This window comes from Pristiophorus japonicus, chromosome 5 (assembly GCF_044704955.1).
Source record: "Pristiophorus japonicus isolate sPriJap1 chromosome 5, sPriJap1.hap1, whole genome shotgun sequence".
Classification (NCBI taxonomy): Eukaryota; Metazoa; Chordata; class Chondrichthyes; family Pristiophoridae; genus Pristiophorus; species Pristiophorus japonicus.
Genome location: NC_091981.1, coordinates 173,661,004 through 173,683,302, shown reverse-complemented (window position 1 = coordinate 173,683,302; position 22,299 = coordinate 173,661,004). Strand labels below are relative to the sequence as shown.

Genomic DNA, 22,299 nt, shown 5'->3' with positions numbered 1-22,299 from the left:
TTATACTATTAAACTAAGAGCTTACAGAATTGAACTTTGTCAGAATCTTAAGGGAGACAATCCAGGTCTTTAAAATACTGATAATGTAAACATGTCCATTTTTTGAATTAAATAATGATCTCAGAGCTAAATGATAGATGTACAGAATAACCAAAAGCAAAACTAAGATTAATATCCTTTTCCCAAATAGAGCAATGGATCTGTACAACAGACACCAACAAAAACAATGAATGTTAAGTCAATGAACTCCTTTGTAAAGAACTGACTGAATATTCAGTTAACAGCTGAAAGTTATAAAGACAAGTCCAGACAAGAGTGATCAAAAATTATTTGACTGATTATTATTACTCACTTGCGTTAATATGCATCTAGAACTATTTTGCATTAATGCTGTAATTTCAGTGTTGAATCAACAGGGCAAGAATTATAGAATCATAGAAATTAATAACATGGAAGGCAGCCATTTCAACCATTTGTGTCCACGCCGGCTGACAAAGAGCTATCCAGCCTAATCCCACCTTCCAGTTCTTGGCCCATAGCCTTGTAGGTTACGGCACTTCAAGTGTACATCAAAGTACAGGTTGGATCTCCCTTATTCAGAACTCCCTTATCCGGCACTACCCCTCGTCCGGGATGATTCCAGCGGCCAGGGGCACACGCTCAGAACGCGGCCGACCTTCACCCAGACTTTGGGGCTGTGCCGACACTTCCTTCGCAGCCTGCCGACACTTCGGACCCGCCCAGGGCACCGATCTCCTCAACCACCACCCTCCCTTACCTCGGGCCATCTCTCCCCGCTCCCTCCCCCGCTGACCTCCCCTCATCCGGTAAAATCCCTTATTTGGAACAGGCCAGCTCCTGAGGGTGCCGAATAAGGGAGCTTCAACCTGTACTGTTTTAATGTGGTGAGGGTTTCTGCCTCTACCACCCTTTCAGGCACTGAGTTCCAGACCCCCACACCCTCTGGGTGAAAACATTTCCCCTCAAAACCTCTAACCAATTACTTTAAATCTAAATGTTGACCCCCCCTCTTCTAAGGGGAACAGGTCCTTCCTATCCACTCTATCTAGGCCCCTCATAATTGTATACACCCAAGGTCTCCCCTCAGCCACCTCTGTTCCAAAGAAAACAAACCCAGTCTATACAATCTTTCCTCATAGCTAAAATTCTCCAGTCTAGGCAACATCCTTGTAAATCTCCTCTGCACCCTCTCTAGTGCAATCACGTCCTTCCTCTCATACGGCGACAAGAACTGCACGCAGTATTCCAGCTGTGGCCTTACCAGCGTATTATACAATTTAAGCATAACTCCCCCTGCTCTTGTATTCTATGCCTCGGCTAATAATGGCAAGTATTCCATATGCCTTCTTATCCACTTTTACTACCTGGGCCTGCTACCTTCAGGGATCTGTGGACATGCACTCCAAGGTCCCTTTGTTCCTCTACACTTCTGTGTCCTGCCATTTAATGTGTATTCACTTGCCTTGTTAGTCCTCCCCAAATGCATTACCTCACACTTCTCCGAATTGAATTCCATTTGCCACTGTTCTGCCGACCTGACCAGTTCATTGATATCTTCCTGCAGCCCACAGCTTTCTTCATTATCAACCACACGGCCAATTTTTGTATCATTTGCAAACTTCTTAATCGTACCCCTATATTCACGTCTAAATAATTAATATATACCACAAAAAGCAACAGATCTAGTACTGAACCCTGCAGAACCCACTGGAAACAGCCTTCCAGTCACAAAAACACTCTTTGCTTCCTGCATCTGAGCCAATTTTGGATCCAACTTGCCACTTTGCCCTGGACCCCATGAGCTTTTACTTTTGTGACCAGTCTGCCACGTGGGACCTTATCAAAAGCCTTGCCAAAATACATATACACTACATGAAACACACTACCCTCATCGGCCATCCTGGTTACCTCCTCAAAAAATTCAATCAAGTTAGTCAGACACGACTTTCCCTTAACAAATCCGTGCTGACGGTCCTTGATTAGTCAGTGTCTTTTTAAATGAAGATTTATCCTGTCCCTCAGAATTTTTTCCAATAATTTTCCCATCACCGAGGTTAGTCTCACTGGCCTCTAATTACTCACTCTATCCCTTTCTCCCTCTTTAAACAAAGGTACAATGTTAGCAGTCGTCCAGTCCTCCGGCACCACACCTGTATTCAGAGAGAATTGGAAAATGATAACCAGAGCCTCTGCTATTTCCTCTTTTGCTTCTCTTAACAACCTGGGATACATTTCATCTGGGCCTGGTGATTTATCCACTTTCAAAGCTGCTAAACCCCTTCATACTTCCTCTCGCATCTCATATTCCTCCTCCCCAATACATTGCCTGGGCTTCACAGCGCTATAGTTGGCTCTCTCAAACATTAAAAATGAATTGACATAAGAACATAAGAAATAGAAGTCGGCCCCTTGAGCCTGCTCTGCCATTTAATACGATCTTGGCTGATCCGATCATAGACTCAGCTCCACTTCCTCGCTCCCCATAACCCCTTATAGTCACCAGTAAGTGGAGCCTAAATATACAAGAACAGCTTAGGAACTGGCTGTGTAAGATCATAAGAACTATAAGCAAGAGTAGGCTATTTGGCCCTTCCAGCCTGCTCCACCATTCAATAGGATCATGGCTGTTCTTCTATCTCAACTCCACTTTCCTGCACTATCACCATATCCATTAATATTCAAATCTCTATCGATCTCGGTCTTGAAATATACTCAACGACTGAGCATTCACAGCCCTCTGGGGTACAGAATTCCAAAGATCTACCACCCTCTGAGTGAAGAAATTACTCCTCATCTCAGTCCTAAATGGCAACCCCTTATTCGGAGATTGTGATCCCTGGTTCTAGACTCCACAGCCAGGGGAAATATCCTCTCTGCATCTATCCAGTCAAGCCCTGTGTTATAGATGTAAGCTTGTATTTACTCTGTACAGCCAGCAGAGGGCTCATCCCCTGGAGTCCTAAGGGATCCCATAATCTCTTGGGCGCACAGGTATTTAAGGAGGCTTCACAGGTTGGAGAGGCACTCTGGAGACCTGCAATAAAAGACTAGTCACACTTTACTTTGAACTCAGTGTTCAGTCTGACTCTTTCTCCATACACAACACCCTGTAAGAATTGTGTATGGTTCAATGAGATCGCCTCTCATTCTTCTAAACTCTAGAGAATATAGGCCTAGTTTACTCATTCTCTCCTCATAGGACAATCCCCTCATCCCAGGAATCAGTCTGGCGAGCTCCCTCTATGGCAAGTAAGGAGACCAAAACTGTACACAATACTCCAGGTGTGGTCCCACCAGAGCCCTATATAATTTTGCAGCAAGACATCTTTACCCTTGTACTCAAAACCGCTTGTAATAAAGACCAACATACAGTTTGCTTTCTTAATTGCTTGCTGCACCTGCATGTTAACTTTCGTGATTCGTGTACAAGGACATCCAGGTCCCTCTGAAAAGCAACATTTCCCAATCTCTCACCATTTAAAAAGTAGTCGTTTATTTCTATTTTTCATAGCAAAGTGGATAGATAACTTCACATTTCTCCACATTATCGGCCCAAGTTTTCACATGATTTGCGCCTGATTTTTAGGAGCAACTGGTGGAGAACGGACTATCTTAGAAATCGCAATTCTCCACATTTTCTTTTCTGCAGTTCTAGTCAGGTAGAACAGTTCTACTTTGGAACAGAATTTTTTCTTCAAAAGGGGGCGTGTCCGGCCACTGACGCCTGATTTCAAAGTTTCCACAGTGAAAACGTACTCCAAATTAACTTAGAATGGAGCAAGTGAAGATTTTTGTAGAACTGAAAAAACATGTTCTACACATTAAAAAATCAGGCGCAGGTTACAAATTAGGCGTCTAGAACGAGGTGGGGGGGGAGGGGGGGGGGGAAGGGAAGTCATTAAATTCTACAATAAATCCTTATTTATACTTCTACAAATAAATCCAACCTGAATAAACATTTATAAGCAAAGAAGAGATTAAATAAACCATCTTCCTACCTGTGTGAAAGTACTTCAGCCAGCCTCAAGTTCATTCGTTCGTTCCCGACGGCAGGGGGGGAGGAGGAAGCCGTTCCCGACGGCGGGAGGGAGGGAGGGAGTGCGGGACCGACCACCCGAATGCAGCGGGGGGGGGGGGGGGGAGGAAGACATTCCCGACGGCGGGCGGGAGGGAGTGCGGGCCCGACCGCACCGCAGCAGGGGGGGGGGGGAAAGAGGGAGGAAGACGTTCCCGACGGTGGGCGGGAAGGAGACAGTGAGAAGGCTGCAGGAAGCCTCAGTGCTGATGGCAATGTGCTTTTATTAAAAAATGTTCAAAAATTAAACAGCTACAAAGAACTACAAAAATGGCCGAGTGCCAATGTTTCCTTCACACTGCGCGTGCGCGAACGCTCCAACGCGCACGCGCAGGGTTGTCGGCAGGAAAAAAACTAATTTAAATAGTACCTGCCCCCTCCCACTTACAAAATCGGCGCGAGTGTAGGCTCCGCCCCCCTGGGCGCCGCGCCAAACAGACAAGGAGCTGCAGAACGCTCCAGAATCGCAAGTTTTTTTTCCGGCGCCGTTTTAGGCGCAAAAAATGGGCGCCCAGCTCAGAGGGGCGCCCGTTTTTTATCGTGTGGAAACTTGGGCCCATTATTCCATTTGTCATGTTATTGTCCACTCACTTAGCCTGTCTATATCCCCTTGAAGTCACTTTGCATCCTCTTCACAACTTACAAAGCTAGGTGGGATGTATCATCAGCAAACTTGGATACATTACATTTGGTCCCCTCATTCAAATCATCAATATAGATTGTGAACAGCTGAGGCCCAAGCACTGATCCTTGCAGTACCCCACGAGTTACAGTCTGCCACCACGACGTTGGGTGTGCCATACTGCATCACATTGTGTAGCTACCAGTAAGAGACCAGTACATTTTTTTTTTTAATTCATTCATTAGATGTGGGCGTTGCTGGCAAGGCCAGCATTTATTGCCCATTCCTAATTGCTCTCGAGAAGTTGGTGGTGAGCCACCTTCTTGAACTGCTGCAGTCCATGAGCTGAAGGTACTCACACAATGCCGTTAAGAAGGGAGTTCCAGAATTTTAAACCAGCGACGAAAAAGGAATGGCAATATATTTCCAAGTCAGGATTGTTATGTTCAGAATAACTCCACAAGACTGTATGCTGTAAGCTCAAACAGTTGTGACCTTCGTCTCTTTATTGTTACCCCAGAGTGAGGAAGCAGCATGGTAGACTGCCTTTTATACCTGCTTGCCCAAGGTGTGCAGGTGACCCTTGGGTCTCCCACAGGTGCGCCACCTGGTGGCAAGTCTTACACATTGGTAAAGTTTACATACATATCACTCCCCCCCGCCCTCCCCAAAGTCTTAGATACAAGTTATTTACAAGTGGAGGCGATCCAGGGCTCTGCGTTCCAGGTTGATCGCCTGAGTTGATGCCCTGGTATGGGTGAGTCGGTCAGATCATTGCTGCGCTGCGGTGTGGCTGGTCTGATCGGACTGTTGGGCATGATGGGTTCATCCTCGTGGTTGACTGCGAGGTCGATTGCTGGTTGGGTGTGTGTTGGTGGATCAATGATGGTAATGTTCTCTTCAAACTGTTCTTGGTTGTCAGTGAACCGCAGTTTGGTCTGATCCAAGTGCTTTCTGCACATTTGTCCATTCAAAAGTTTAACAAAAACACACACTCTATTCCCCTCCTTGGCTAAAACAATGCCAGCAGCTCATTTGGGACCATGACCGTAATTAAGAACAAACACAGGGTCATTAACCTCAATGTCACGTGATACAGCCGCGCAATCATGGTACATGTTATGCCAGTGACGCCGGGTTTCTACATGATCATTGAGATCCGGATGGACTAAGGAGAGCCTGGTTTGGAGTGCGCTCTTCATTCGCAATTCTGCAGGGGGAACCCCAGTAAACGAGTAGGGTCGCGTATGGTAGCTGAACAGAATCCGAGATAACTGGGTTTGCAGGGAATCGTCTGTCACACATTTCAAGTTCTGCTTGATAGTTTGGATTGCCTGTTCCGCTTGACCATTGGATGCGGGCTTAAACGAGGCAGATCTGACATGCTTGATGCCATTGCAGGTCATCAACGCGTTGAATTCCGAGCTGGTGAAACATGGTCCATTGTTAGTAACAAGGACGTCGGGCAAACCATGAGTGGCGAACATGGCCTTCAATGATGGCAGTGGATGTACATGATGAAATTATTATACATTCAATCCATTTAGAGTAAGCGTCCACTGCTACTAGGAACATCTTTCCAAGAAAGGGGCCAACAAAATCTACGTGGACCCTGGACCACGGTTTGGAGGGCCATGACTACAGACTCAGTGGGGCCTCCCTTGGTGCATTGCTCAACTGTGAGCAAGTGTTACATTGGTGTACGCATGACTCCAATTCAGAGTCAATGCTGGACCACCAAATGTGCGACCTGGCGATAGCCTTCATCATGACTATGCGTGTGTGGGTACTGTGAAGGTCGCGTATAAACGTTTCCCTGCCTTTTTTTAGCAAAACTACACAATTCCCCCATAGGAGACAATCCGAATGGATGGACATTTCACCCTTGCATCGGTGGACGGCTTAATTTTGTCTTGCATTTCCCCGGGAACCGCTGACCAGCTTCCATTGAGGACGCAGCTTTCTAAGAGTGATAGCGCAGGGTTCTGGCTAGTCCAGGTCCTGATGTGGCGAGCAGTGACAGGTGACCCCTCACTCTCAAAAGCATCCATTACAAGAAGCAAGTCTGTGGTAATGAGCAATGGTAGCCGACTGAGGGCATCGGCACAGTTCTCAGTGGCGGATTACATAGTCATACACAAATAACGTTAGTGCCCATCTTTGGATGCGGGACAAAGCATTGGTATTAATACCTTTGCGAAATGAGTGACATGTGGTCGGTTTCGAGCTCGAACTGGAGTCCAAATAGGTATTGGTGCATTTTCTTAACCCCATATACGCATACTAATGCTTCTTTCTCAACCATACTGTAGGCTCTTTCAGCCTTAGATAAGCTTCTGGATGCATATGCAGCCGGTTGCAGTTGGCCTGACACATTGGTTTGCTGTAACACACAACCAACCCCGTACGAAGATGCATCACAAGCTAGTACTAAACGTTTACACGGGTCAGACAATACAAGTAACTTGTTAGAACATAGTAGGTTTCCGGTCTTATTAAATGCTGTCTCAAGATTTACCCCAAACCCAGTCGTCACCCTTGCATAGCAATAAATGCAAAGGTTCCAGCAAAGTGCTCAACCCCGGTAGAAAGTTACCAAAATAGTTGAGGAGTCCCAGGAACGAATGCAGCTCCGTGACATTCTGTGGTCTGGGTGCAAACTTGATGGCCTCCGTCTCGGAGTCTGTGGGTCTGATGCCGTCCGCCACAATCTTTCTCCCTAGGAATTCGACCTCTGGCGCCAGGAAAACATACTTGGAGCGATTCAACCCGAGTCCTACTCTGTCCAGTCGCTTTCGAACCTCTTCCAGGCTGTGCAAGTGTTCAGTGGTGCTGCGATCAGAATGTCGTCTTGAAACACCACGGTGCGCGGAACCGATTTCAGCAGACTCTCTATGTTCCTCTGGAAGATGGCTGCAGCTGAGCGAATCCCAAAGGGGCATCTGTGGTATATGAACAGTCCTCTGTGCGTCTTGATGCACGTCAATTTTTTTTGAAAGTTCAGCCAGCTCGTGTGTCATGTAAGCAGAGGCTAGATCCAGCTTGGTGAATGACGTCCCCCCTGCTAGAATTGCGAACAGGTCATCCGCTTTGGCAGTGGGTACTGGTCCTGTAACGAGACTCGGTTGATCGTTACCTTGTAGTCCCCGCAGATTCTGACCGTCACATCGCTTTTCAACACCGGAACAATTGGACTGGCCCACTCGTTGAACCCGACTGCCGATATGATTCCCTCTCATTGAAGTCTGCCCAGCTCGATCTCGACTTTCTCTCATGATGAATGGAACCGCTCGGGCCTTGTGATGAATGGGTCGTGCATCAGGGACGAGATGGATCTACACTTTGGCGCTTGTGAAGTTACCAATGCCTGGCTCGAATAACGACGGGAATTTGTTTAGCACTTGGGCACACGAGGCGTCATCCACCGAAGACAGTGCTTTGATGTCGTCCCAGTTCCATCGGATCTTTCCTAGCCAGCTTCTTCCGAACAGCGTTGGGCCATCGCCTGGTACAATCCATGCCCAGCTCCATCGTACAATACCTTCACTGCCGCACTGCCAATGACTGGTATGAGCTCTTTGGTGTAAGTGCGCAGCTTAGCATTGATCGGGCTTAGTTTTGGCCTTTGTGCCTTGTTGCCCCACAGTTTCTCAAAAGCCTCCTGGCTCATAATTGACTGACTCGCCCCAGTGTCCAATTCCATGGAAACTGGAATGCCATTTAATTTGACTTTTAACATTATTGGAGGGTTTTTGGTGGTGAAGGTGGGTACCCCATACACTTCCTCTTCAGCCTCGAGTTGAGTTGCCTCTCTTACTCTTTCAGCGTGATCCGTGCCGGATCGGTCATCTTCTGCCAACTCTGCCACGTGGTGAGTCGCAACACGTCGACACATTCGCTGGAGGTGCCCCATTGTTCCGCAGTCTTTGCATACATAGTGCTTGAATCAACATTGATGGGCTCGATGATTACCCCCGCAGCGCCAACATGGTGCTAATGAATTCGCATTCACACCCCACGCCGGATCCATGCACAGTTCTGCCTGCTGAAGGCGTTATTTTATGCACAGTACTTGCCGGTGAGTTTCGATGCTGCAGAGATATCTGTTTAGTGTTATCGTTTGTGGACATGAAAGCCTGGGCTATCGTGATGGCCTTGTTCAGGTCTAGGGATTCGTCAGACAGCAGTTTGCGAAGAATGACCTCGTGGCCGATTCCAAGCACGAAAAAGTCCCGCAATATTTCCCCCCAAAATCCAGCAAATAGCACAGTCCCGCAAGGCGTCTTAGGTCAGCGACATAGCTCGCCACGTCCTGGCCCTCGAAGCGATGGTGTGTATAAAAGCGATACCTGGCCATTAAGATACTCTCCTTCAGCTTGAGGTGTTCCCGAACCAGCATGCACAACTCTTCATATGTCTTCTCTGTTGGTTTCGTCAGTGCTAGCAGATTTTTGATGAGGCCATATATCATGGACCCGCAAACGGTAAGGAGAATCGCCCTGCGCTTGACCATGGTCTCTTCCGTATCCAGCTTGTTGGCCACGAAGTACTGGTCAAGACGCTCAACGAAAGCTTCCCAATCATCACCCTCAACAAATCTCCAGAATACCAATGGCAGCCATAACTGCATGAAAGTTCGTGATCTGTTACTCGTCGCCAATTGTTATGTTCAGAATAACTCCACAAGACTGTATGCTGTAACTTCAAATTGTTGTGACCGTGGTCTCTTTAATGTAACTCCAGAGAAGGCAGCATGGTAGACTGCCTTTTATATCCGCTTGCCCAGGGTGTGCAGGTGACCCTTGGGTCTCCCACAGGTGCGCCCCCTGGTGGCAAGTCTTATACATTGGTAAAGTTTACATACATAACAAGGATGGTATGCGACTTGGAGGAACGGAGAACTTGCAGGTGGTAGTGTTCCCATGCGCCTGCTGCCCTCGTCCTCCTAGGTGGTAGAGTTCGCCGGCTTTCAAAATGTTGTTGAAGATGCCTTGGCGAGTTGCTGCAATGCATCGAGTAGGTGGTACTTTGCAGCGACGGTACGCCGGTGGTGGAGGGAGTGAATGTTTAAGGTGGTGGATGGGGTGCCAATCAAGCGGGCTGCTTTGTCTTGGATGGTGTCGAGCTTCTTAGTGTTATTGGAGCTGCATTCATCCAGGCAATTGGAGAGAATTCCATCACACTCCTGACTTGTGCCTTGTGGATGGCAGAAAGCCTTTGGGGAGTCAGGAGGTGAGACACTCGCCACAGAATACCCAGCTACTGACCTGCTTTTGTAACCATGGTATTTATGTGGCTAGACAAGTTAAGTTTGTGGTCAATGGTTACCCCTTCAGAATGTTGGAGAATAATGCACCCTTTACCCACAGATCCCTGTGCGCCTAGAACATGGAAATTATACTTAGTCAGTGTTTTTTTTCTCATGAAGTTAAATTCTGAGACAACGTTCAGATTCTTGAAACAAAAAAGATGTCAGCGGCGACAAACGATGAAAAAGATCGCTGACCATAAAGATTAAAAGTGTGAAAACGGTCAGCAGCGAAAAGAATGAAGGAAGGAGGGGAAGGTGCACGATTCCCTCCCAAAGAAAAGTGATTGATAAAAACAGGTATATGTTAAAGTAAGTTTTAGAGGAGATTCAACTAATCCAACCCTTATCCGTTTTGAAAAGCAGAGGTGGGTGGGTTTTGATAAACTTATATGAAACAGTAAATGTATCGTGGAGGGACAAGGAGAGGTTTGAGTTTGTGTAATATATCAAAAACAATCAGAACAGCTTTGAGGATATTTCTGGTGATAGGAGAAAGATCACTGAGGGAAATATAGTAGTTTGGCAAAAATAAAATTAAAAGACACTTCCTGTAGTCGGAGAGAAATTAAATCAGTGGGACTTGTAGTTAGGACTTGCCATTTACAAATGAGGATCTATAATCCTCTAGTGAGCGCGGACCCCTGGTTGAGAACTCCTGCCCTATGCCTTGGTTTCCCCAATGCAAACATTTCCAGTTACCTTTGTTTCACCTCATAGCTCAAATACCCAATACCTGGAATGTGTTTAGTTGCCCTTCTCTGTTCCTTCTCCAAAGCTAGATGGCCCACACTGTAGTGCAGTGTCTGCAACTGCAAATAATAAACTAGAGCTCTGTATCAGCTCAGTAACCTCCGCCCTTTCAGCCATCAATCTCAAAATCCTGTGTTTGTTGTTTATATGCTGAGCCACTGGTTTCATCAGTACCCTTTGGCCCCTCTCCTGCATTCTGTCCTGTTGTTCACTACCATTCATCTTGTATTCCAAATGCTTATTCCCTTTTGACATTCTTTTCACCTTACATTTGCCTATATTGAGCATTCACTATTCATTGACCCCATCCCCCAATATGTCCAGACTTGTCTGTGTTTGGTCCCAGTAGTTTCCTGTTAATTGCATTTCTGTCAGCTTTACATCAGCAGCAAGCTGAAGACAGCTTTGTTGCTGTTCCCACCTCACTATCATTTACTTACAATATAAATAATAATGGCTCTAGCTCAGGTCTTTTAGGAACAGGAGTAGGCCATTCAGCCCCTCAACCTTGCTCTGCCATTCAATTAGATTGTGGTTGATCTATACCTCAACTCCATTTCTTTGCAACCTTTACCCGACAAAAAAACCATCAAGCTCTGCCTTGAAAGCTCCAATTAACCCAGTATCCACAGACTTTTGGGGGAGAGAATTCCAGATTTATACTACCCTTTGGGTGAAAAAGTATTCATTGATTTCCCTCCTAAATGGCCATGCTCTAATTTTATGATGTCTCCCTCATTCTTCATTTCCCACACCGAGAAATAGTTTCTCTGTATCTACTCTATCAAATGCTTTTAACATTTTAAACCTTGATCAGATCACTCTTCAATCTTCTATCCTCAAAGGCAGACAGCTAAACAGCCAAGCAGCAGCAGCTTGTATTTATATAGTAAAACATCCAGAGGTGTTTCACAGGAGCGTTATAAAACAAAATTTGACACCGAGCCACTTAGACAAATTAGAGCAGCTGATCAAAAGCTTGGTCAAAGACGTATGTTTTAAGGAACATCTTAAAGGAAAGAGAGATAGAGAGATGGAGAAGTTTAGGCAGGAAATTCCAGAGCTTATGGCCAAGGCAACAGAAGGCACAACAGCCAATGGTCGAGCGATTAATATCAGGGATGCTCAAGAGGCCAGAATTAGAGGAGCGCAGATATCTCATGGGGTTGTGGGGCTGGAGGAGATTACAGAGATAGGGAGGGGCGAGGCCTTGGAGGGATTTAAAAACAAGGATGAGAATTTTGAAAGAGAGGTGTTGCTTAACTGTGAGCCAATGTAGGTCAGTGAGCACAAGGGTGATGGGTAAACGGGACTTGGTGCGAGTTTGGACAAGGGCAGCCGAGTTTCAGATGACCTCAAGTTTACGTAGGGTAGAACGTGGGAGGCCAGCCAGCAGTGTATTGGAATAGTCAAGTCTAGGAGATAAAAAAGGCATGGATGAGGGTTTCAGCAGCAGATGAGCTGAGGCATGGGCAGAGTTATGGAGGTGGAAATAGACAGCCTTAGTTATGGCGCAGTTATGTGGTCGGAAGCTCATTTCATGGTGAAATATCACACCAAGGTTGCGAACAGTCTGATTTAGCCTCAAACAGATGCTAGGGTGAGAAATGGAGTCCGTGGCTAGGGAACGGAGTTTGGCTTCAGTCTTCCCAATATTTAGTTAGGAGGAAATTTCTGCTCATCCTGTAGTGGATGTCGGACAAGCAATCTGACAATTTAGAGACAATAGAGGGGTCGAGAGAATTGCTGGAGAGGTACAGCTGGGTGTCGTCGCGTACATGTGGAAACTGACGCTGTGTTTTCGGATGATGTCAGCAAGCAGCATCTATGAATATTGGAGGGGGCCAAGGATAGATCCTAGGGGGACACCAGAAGTAACCTTCGTCAGTCACATAGGATGTCATTTGTGACTTGATAGGAGCCATTTTGGTACTGTGGCAGGGTGGAAACCTGATTGGAGGAATTCAAACAAGGAAAGATGGGCATGAATGTGAGGTGATAACACATTCAAGGATTTGAGAGGAAAGGGAGTTGGAGATGGGGTGGTAATTTTCAAGGACAGATGGGTCAGGAGTTGTTTTTTTTGAAAAGGGTGATGACGGCAGATTTGAAAGAGAGGCGGACAGTAACTGAAGAAAGAGAACCGTTAACAATATGAGCTAACATGGAAGCCAGAAAAGGAAGGTGGGCAGTTAGCAGTTTAGTGGGAATAGGTTTGAGGGAGCAGGAAGTGGGTCTCATGGACAAGATGAGTTTGGAGAGGGCATGAGGGGAGATTGGAGAGAAACTGGAGAAATATGAGAGTTCAGAGCTAGGGCAGGGAGGAAACTGAGAGGAAGTTTGGCCCGGTGTGCTAGGGGAAGGAAGGGAAGTGGCAGAGGCAGCTGAATAGATGGTCTCAATGTTAGAAACAAAGAAGATCATGAGTTCTTCACACTTGTTGTTGGAGGTGAGGGTGGCGGAGACAGGAGAGAGGGGTATAAGAGGACGGTTAACAGTATACAATAGAAGCCGGGGGTTATCGTTGCATTCCAGAATTATCCTGGAATAGTGAGCTGATGAGAGCAAGACCCGATAGTGCTTTATGTGGTCCAGCCAGGTCTGGTGGTGAATGGCCAGATCAAGCAGCTGCAGATATAACTTCCTCTGATTGAGGCATATTTTCACGTGCTCCCTCCATTTAGTGCTCTATCGTTCCTTTCTCGAAACTCCACCTTTGTATTGAGAAGATGGTTTCCTTCGTAAATACTAACACAAACACAAAAACGCTGTTTAGGATATCTGCCACCCATTTGACATTTGATATTCTGTCACTCTCAGGAGCCCCAATCATTCCCTGATCATCTGTCTTCTATGAATATTTTTATAAAGACCTTTCAGACTGTGCTTTTTATTCCTTGCAATTGTAATCTGGTTTTCTATTTTATCTCTCCTGATCAATTTCTTGTCCTAATTCTTATATTCATCTCCACCATCTAATTTACCTGAAGGTTAATACTTTAACGAGTTTTCTTTTCCTCCTTATCCTTGCTTTATTTAACTTGTTCCTACATCAAGCTTTCTCCCTGTTACACTTCCCGATCCCCCACCTCCTAGTGCAATACGATTAGTTTGCCTTCTCTAAGTATTCCATTTAATCTGTATACTTCTCCTACCATGTTCCCGTCTAGTCCTCATACTTGCCTTCTCACTCCCTGGCTTGATGGTAATCGTAGAGTGAGGGATATGCCGGGCTATGAGGTTGCAGATTGTAGTGGAATACAATTCTGATGCTGCTGATGGCCCACAGCACTTCATGGATGCCCAGTTTTGAGCTGATAGGTCTGTTCTGAATCTATCCCATTTAGCACTGTGGTAGTGCCACACAACACAATGGACGGTGTCCTCAGTGTAAAGACGGGACTTTGTCTCCAAAATGACTGTGTGGTGGTCACTGCAGTCATGGACAGATGCATCTCCGATAGGTAGATTGGTAAGGACAAGGTCAAGTATGTTTTTCCTTCGTGTTGGTTCTCTCACTATGTGTCGCATGCCCTATGTCCTTCAGGACTCGGCCAGCTCGGTCAGTAGTGGTGCTACCGAGCCACTCTTGGTGATGGACATTGAAGTCCCTGATCTAGAATAGATTTTGTGTCCTTGCTACCCTCAGTGCTTCTTCCAAATGGATTTCAACATAGCAGAGCACTGAGTCATCAGCTGAGGGAGGTGGTAATCAGCAGGAGGTATCCTTGCCCATGCTTGACCTGAAACCATGAGATTTTCATGGGATCCGAAATCAATGTTAAAGACTCTCAGGGGCACTGCCTCCCAACTGTATACCAATGTGCAACCACCTCGGTGTGTCTGTCCTGCCTGTGGAACAGGACAAATCCAGGGATGGTGATATAGAAGTCTGAGACATTGGCTGAAAGGTATGATTCTGTGAGTATGACTATGTCAGGCTTTTGCTTGACTAGTCTGTGGGACAGCTCTCCCAATTTTGGCACAAGTCCCCAGATGTCTGTAAGGAGGACTGTGCCGGGTGTGCTGGGTGGTCTGTCCAGCTTTATTATTCTTATTTTTCATGCGGTTTGTTACAACAGAGTGGCTTGCTAGGCCATTTCAGAGGGCTGTTAAGAGTCGACCACATTGCTGTGGGTCTTAAGTCACATATAGGCCAGACCAGGCAAGGACGGCAGATGTCCTTCCCTAAAGGGAACCGGATGGGTTTTTAATGACAATCTGTCACCATTACTGGTACTAGATTTTTATTCCGGATTTATTTAATTAACCGAATTCCTCAGCTACCTTGGTGAAATTAGAACTCGTGTCTCTGTATCAATCTGGATTACCAGTCCAGTAACATAACCACTATGCTACCATTCCCTTTAGCTGGTGTATGTACATTCACATCTGCACCACACCCAGATTTCTCTCTGCTTTGTATTCTGCCTTCAAATGAAATGTTCCTTCTCCCTCGTTTACCTTTTCTATCCCTGGGGAGCAAATCATATCACTCTAAATTAACCTCTCCAAACAGCTTCATTATTTAGTCAAATCTCCATCACACCAATAACATTATACTTTCTTTCCTTGCATAATTCGAGATCCTGATTTTATTTTGAAGACTCCTGCCATTTGTGTACATCTGGCATCCATTACCCTATTATTTGTTCTACTTTTTATTCTGTCATTACTTCCCTGTGTGGTTGTATCGTTGCACTCTGTTCACTTCCTTGTTGCAGCACTGACTGAACAGGTCGATATTAAGCACTCCTACAGCGTTTCATTACATCTGCTTTCCCTCTTTGCAAGTTCCAGTGTTCATTTTCCCTTACCTTTGGGCTATTCTGTTTGCACCTTCGTCAAAGAATTCTATGGGTTATGGAAAGTTCATAATTTATAGTACATATTTAGAAGGAGCAGGTTTGATGAGCTGATTAGTAATTTTTAGTGCTATATGTACATGCATTCAACAGCAGCCACCTGTATAGTTTAGGCATCGAAGCACTGACCACACGCGACCAGCTCCGTTGGGCGGGCCACATCATCCGCATGCCTGACGCAAGACTCCCTAAGCAAGTGCTCTACTCAGAACTCCTACACTGCAAGTGAGCCCCAGGTGGGCAGAGGAAACGCTTCAAGGACACTCTTAAAGCCTCCTTGATAAAGTGTAACATCCCCACTGGAACCTGGGAATCCCTGGTCCAAGACAGCCCAAAGTGAAGGAAGAGCATTCAGTAGGGCGCTGAGCACCTCGAGTCTCGTCGCCGAGAGCATGCAGAAACCAAGCGCAGACAACGGAAGGAGCGTGCAGCAAACCAGGTCCCCTTCCTTCAACCACTGTCTGCCCCACCTGTTACAGAGACTGTAATTCCGCATCGGACTGTACAGCCACTTGAGAACTCACTTTTAGAGTGGAAGCAAGTCTTCCTCGATTTCGAGGGACTGCCTATATGATAATGATAGCACCTTTCAAGTGCATTCGATAAACTAACAAACAGGAAGGAATGTATTTAGAGTTAAATGGCCATACCTGCTCGATGCTTTTCTGAAACTCCACGTTTAGATACTCTGCTGGCAGAGTAGGGATATTCAGAGCAGTTTCTGACAGTGGTTTTTCAGATTGTACCCAGGTTGGCACTATACAATGTTCCTTTGGCCATGCTACTGTCCGATTCTGTTCTGTACTCTCAGATGAAATAACTGAATCTTCAGCCACTGTTGGTACATTTGCTTCTAACCTCAATAATTCAAGTTCTGCCAACACATCAGTATTTTTTAAATCAAGTTTGTTTGCTTTGGAACCATCATTTGTATCTGACATTTTCTCTACATCACCATTAATTTCTTCTTTCTTTTGGCACACATCTTCCAAGGCATCCCAAAGACCTTCAATCCAAGGTTCAACTACTAACTCCAATCTAAATGCAAATAAAATGAATTATTTTTTTTTTTAAATAATGAAATTTATATTGAAACTTACAAAACTCCCCAAAGGAGATAATAATTCTCCTCGGAGCAAATAGGGACTGACTTGAAATGAGCTGCTCCATTTTAAAAGCAACCAATCTTAGGTGGGTGGGGGAAGAGATGGGGAGCTTAAATCACTACAAATAACAGATCATACTGCCCAAAATACTGAAAATAAACCGAACCATACTGCAAACGTTATCACTTGGCTCAGTTAATTCAATCTGCTTGCAATTTTAAGACTATTGCTAATGCAAAAATGAAAATACTGAAATTGGAAATACATTTTCCATATTTAAACCTTTTTATTCTGCTTTTCTTCACACAAAGAGTAACTTTACATGTCCATGCTGCCAGCAAGGAAGCTCAGCGATCAGTAGTACATTAGAAATGTAGGCAAATGCTGCCCACGTTGTTCTAACTTGTCAGACTGCTTGCCTAAGATCCAGCAGAAATTTCATACAACTAAATATTGGCAAGACCAAAGCCATTGGGCCGAAAATTGCTGGGTACATACAATGTGCGCATGCGGTCGGTGAGGCCACACAAATGCCGGTTCTCGGGGCGCGATGCACATGCGCCGAGAACCGGCTTTTCCGATCTGCCAAAATTTATTTTGACAGATCCAACGCTTCCCTGCAGGAAGGACATCCGCAGGGCAGAGATTGGGCTACCTGCTCAACTCTTGCCCAGTGAATGTCCTTCAAACTCTTACGCCTGGTAAAAGCAGGCGCATGGCCTACTTTTAGCAGCGTAAGAGTTTTAAAATATTAAAAAATTACATTTAATCACATTTTTATATTAAAAATCGTGCTCATTATGGCAAGTTTATTTTTAACCCTATTAAAACATTCAAAAAATGTTTTTAAAATATATATATTTTTTAAACATTTAATTACATTCAATTCCAATTAATTTTAAATACGAGTTTTTTTTTTATTTATTGTGTTGTGTTTAGTGTTTTAGGGAGGTATTCTCATTGATAGTAATGGGAGCTCGTAAAAACGGAGCTCCCATTATTATCAATGCGAGTACTACGTCGTGATTGGTGGTCCAGGCCCACGTGATTTCAGGATACAAATACGTACCTGGAGGACATGTTCCCATACGCTGCATAGTGAGTGGAGGCCTTCAACCAGAATCCTACGTTCTACGGACCAGCAGGTAATTTTGTTAAATGTTTTCAGGTCGGAGGCGTTTGTCCGAAGGAAGTCTCTGACTGCAATTTTTCCCCCACTGTCTTCAGTCCCCGCTCCCTAGCCACCGACTCCATCCCTCTCCTTAGCGTCTATCTGAGGCTGAACAAGACTGTTTGGAACCTTGGCGTCATATTTAACCCTAAAATGAGCTGCCGACCACATAGCCACGGCATCCTATGTTTTTATCATTAAGACCGCCTACATCCACCTCCGTAACATCGCCCGACTTCGCCCCTGCCTCAGCTCATCCGCTGCTGAAACCCTCATCCATGCCTTTGTTACCTCTAGACTTGACTATTCCAATGCACTCCTGACTGGTCTTCCATGTTTTACCCTTCGTAAACTTGAGGTCATCCAAAACACTGCTGCCCTGTTCTAACTCTCACCAAGATCCGTTCAGCAATCATTCCTGTGCCCGCTGAACTGGCTCCCAGTTAAGCAACATTTCGATTTAAAAATTCTCATCCTTGTTTTCAAATCCCAATCTCTAATCTCCTCTAGCCCCATAACCCTCCGAGGTAACTGCATTCCTCTAATTCTAGCCTCTTCAGCACCCCTGATTTTAATCGCTCCACCATTGATGGCTGTGTCTTCAGTTGCCTAGGCCCTAAGCTCTGGAATTCATCCCTAACCTCTCTACCTCTTTCCTCCTTTAAGACACTCCTTAAAACCTAACTCTTGGACCAAGCTTTTATTCATCTGCCTTAATAACTCCTTAAGTGGCTCGGTGTCAAATTTTGTTTTATAACGCTCCTGTGAAGTGCCTTGGGATGTTTTATGATGTTAAAGGCACTACATAAATACAAGTTGTTGTATAACGGTCAGAATTAACATAGGCAGTGTTTCCGTGAATTTTTGGTGTACGCTGTCAGTGGGTGAGGCTCCTTGCAAACAGCATGGACCTGTAAAATTACTGCCATGGTACATTGCTTTCTAGACTGAATTACTAGCAGGAAAGTTAATGCTACAAATTTTGTGTTACTATAAATACTCCATAAAAATAACCAAAAGCTTAATTTGGGTTTTTTTAGGCTGTAGGTCACAAGGTTAGAATCACTGGTTTCATTTTCATCAAGATCAGTTTGTGCACTGTGATCAAAAGATCAAATCAGTTAATTCCCATAACTGAATTAACAGCAATGTCCTGTGATATGAACTTACGTTTATTTTAGATTTTTTTTTTTGACACAATCTTAAATACTGGTTATGTGTTGGGATAGGCAGCATTGTATACTTGATTGTTAATTATAAACATGTATGATCAAAACAGTCTGATAACTAGAAGCAGCAGCAGAGATGTTAAAGTTTGACACCAAATAGGTTAAATATTGGATTTTGACTAGAGTAATATTTGAAGGTATTCTGTCATTGGCATGTGTCAAATGGACCTCCTTAGTCTTGTATCTTCGATGTGACTTATTTCAGTCTGTAAATCCGGACATCAAATGAAAATGAAGTCTAAAAATTGTAATGTGACTTCAGTGTGTGGTCTTAATCTAAGAGTACACGGGAAAGGGTTTATGACGAGAAGAGTGTTTCTGTGGATTTTAGCCTTTTGAGACCACAGATTTACTATAAAATCAGGTCATTTGGAAAAATGTAATTAACTGAGTGACTGGAGCACTGTTTGCTGCAGTTTATCACGTTAAATGGTGCCCTATACTATGAGCTTCTCTATATTCATTATTATTTTAAATGAATACAATAACTGATAAGCCTGCAGGTGTGGATATGATATTCCACCGATTAGGTAGACTGAGGATGTAGTAACAGCCTGAGAATTCAGTACAAAATTCACTCAAAATTAGGTTAACTGTTTGATCTAGTCACCTACTGTCCCAAAGGCAGACATTTCCTGTGAGCAGAACATGACCTGTGGAGGGCATGTTCTGCTCACAGGAAATGCTGTGAAAGCATGAATGAGAAATGGTATTGAACGAGGCCTGAATCATAACAGTTCTATAAAATTCCAAAATTCTAACAGTATGTTATCCTGCAATTTCTTTCTCCCTTTTTCTCTACTCTTCACATCTCTCATGCTTTGCACTACTAAGTGACCCGCCTCTCGCCCTGCTCCAGTGCTGCTGGAGTCAGTATTAAGTAGCTGCATAAGTATCTGTCCCACCTGTGATAGAGACTGTGGTTCTCGTATTGGACTGTTCAGTCATCTAAGGTCTCATTTTTAGAGTGGAAGCAAGTCTTCCTCGATTCCGAGGGACTACCTATGATGATAATGGTGAAGAGTAGCTCTGAAAGAACGGTCACTGATTCCACCTACTTTGGGGAAATCTCCACAGCAACGTAGCTGAGATTAAAAGCAACTTGACAAGAGTGGGAGAAATCAAACCTGTACCCATTTTATTGAAATCTTCATAAAATGGTCAGTCAGCTGTCTGTAGTTCATGTCCATAAGGATTAACAATTTTGATGTAATTTACAAGTTTTACATTATCCTACAGCTTTATTTATTTGAGTTCAAAAATGTCTAATATGATAGTAATAAAGAGATAAATTTCAGAATCTTTTGTTTAAAAAATGCACTCTGGCAAACATACTGATTACAGTTTACTGAAGGATGCAAATAAGCACCTAAAACAAATTATTTTTGGCAAGTAGGGGAAGGGAATAATTTACATAGTTTGAAGATGACTTCTGTTCATTCATGAAATATTCCTTGATTTCTTTTCCACAAAATTCTACACATGGTGTGGTATCAAAATAATGCAAGACACAGATAAATATGGTCAGCAGTTAGTAAAAATTCCCTTTGTCAGCCTTACCCAACACTATCATCTGCATATCCAGTTGCATAGAAGTGCTCTGCACCAAGCTGTTGAAGACGCTTATCAATTATCTTCCCACCATTGGCAAAACAACTGTAATTGGAATCTCCAAGGGCTAGAGAGAATACATATTTTAGAATGAGTACAATAAATTATAGATACCATTTCTGATAGTAATGTGTAGAAACCAGAACATTTATTACCCAAAACTGCATATTTTGTGTGTGAATAGTGGTGAGCTGGCAAATTGCTATTAATTTCCTGTGCGAATTTCCTAGCTGTCTCTGGTAGTTCCCCAGTACCAGTAGTAGAGGCAATTAGAACAACTGGAGCCTGTTCTTTCACCAGGTTGAACTGAAAGAATATGATGAGAAAAGGAGAAGAGAGTGTCATTTCTTCAAATATTAACAATTTGCATCTTGTACCCATCTCAGGTGAAGAGATTTTCAACCTGATTCAACAATTAAGCAAATGAACTAAACACAAACCATAAACACCAGAAAATCTCCCAAAGTGACACTCTGGTAGCATGTCTATGTAACAGATATTTAAACATGATTTATTCTCTTTAACACATGGGTCATAAAAGATATGCTCAGTGATTATGAATGATCAAAAGCTTTTTTAAAACATTGTGCAAATTCAATGCACCTACACTCCCAGTGGGAGCCACAGGGAGTTCAGGTCAGAGAATCAGTGCTCAGTATTTATATCCAACTCATGCTCCTTTCAAGACAACTCCCATTATGAGATTGGAAGGGGCAGGGGGAGGGGGGGGGGGTTGGTTGGATTTAATCCAATGCATCAGATTGTATTATGTCCTAAGGTTTGATTAACAGAATTTCAAATGTTTGTATTACAAGGAAATGTCTGTTTTGCTAATAGGTTTTACGATCTAACCCAAAGATGACAACATTCATATTTAGAAAAGCTACAAACACATCCACAAACTCTTTCCCTTTTCTCCCTCCCCTATCATCAACAGGTTCTGTTCTTAAATTCTACATGGGATGTGTTTTGTATGTGAAGAACTATAAAGCAGAGTTAAAAGATCTCCTTAAATAACTGACCATTAAGTTAATCTCTAACATTTCTAATTGTACCTGAACAATAAGTACTTTGGGTGCACGAGATGCATGTCTAACATTGGAGTGTGAAATCAAGTGTCAGTCTTGGCTCTGTGGTAACGCCAGAGTCAGAAAGTAGTGGATACAAGCCCCACTTCAAAATTTGAGCAAGTAATCTAGGCTGATGCTTCAGTATAGTATTGAGGGAGTGCTGCACTGTCAGGGGTGCTTTCTTCTGAAGGAGACATTAAACCAAGGCCCCATCTACCCTTTCAGGTAGACAAAATTTCCCATGGCACTATTGAAAGAGTGGGGGAGTTCTCCCAGTGTCCTGGCCAATATGTACCCCTCAACCAGCATCACAAACAGATTATCTAGCCGCTTATCTCATTGCCATTTGTGGGTCATTAAGGTACGCAAATTGACTGCTGCATTTCTCCACATTACAATATGAACTACACTTCAAAAGTACTTCATTGGCTTTTATGTTGCACTCACAGACAAATGTCTACCTGTGAG

The 22,299-nt window shown here is 44.2% G+C and overlaps 1 protein-coding gene across 1 annotated transcript in view; it reads right to left on the bottom strand.

The window, feature by feature from the left end:
- Positions 1–22,299, bottom strand: part of mtrr (5-methyltetrahydrofolate-homocysteine methyltransferase reductase) — a 157,820-nt gene that overhangs the window by 132,546 nt on the left and 2,975 nt on the right. Inside the window, exons 3-5 of the mRNA XM_070880211.1 lie at positions 20,917–21,067; positions 20,711–20,828; positions 16,295–16,682 (exon numbers count right to left, since the gene is read on the bottom strand). Of these exons, the coding sequence (XP_070736312.1) occupies positions 16,295–16,682; positions 20,711–20,828; positions 20,917–21,067 (657 nt within the window). The remainder of the gene's footprint in view (positions 1–16,294; positions 16,683–20,710; positions 20,829–20,916; positions 21,068–22,299) is intronic.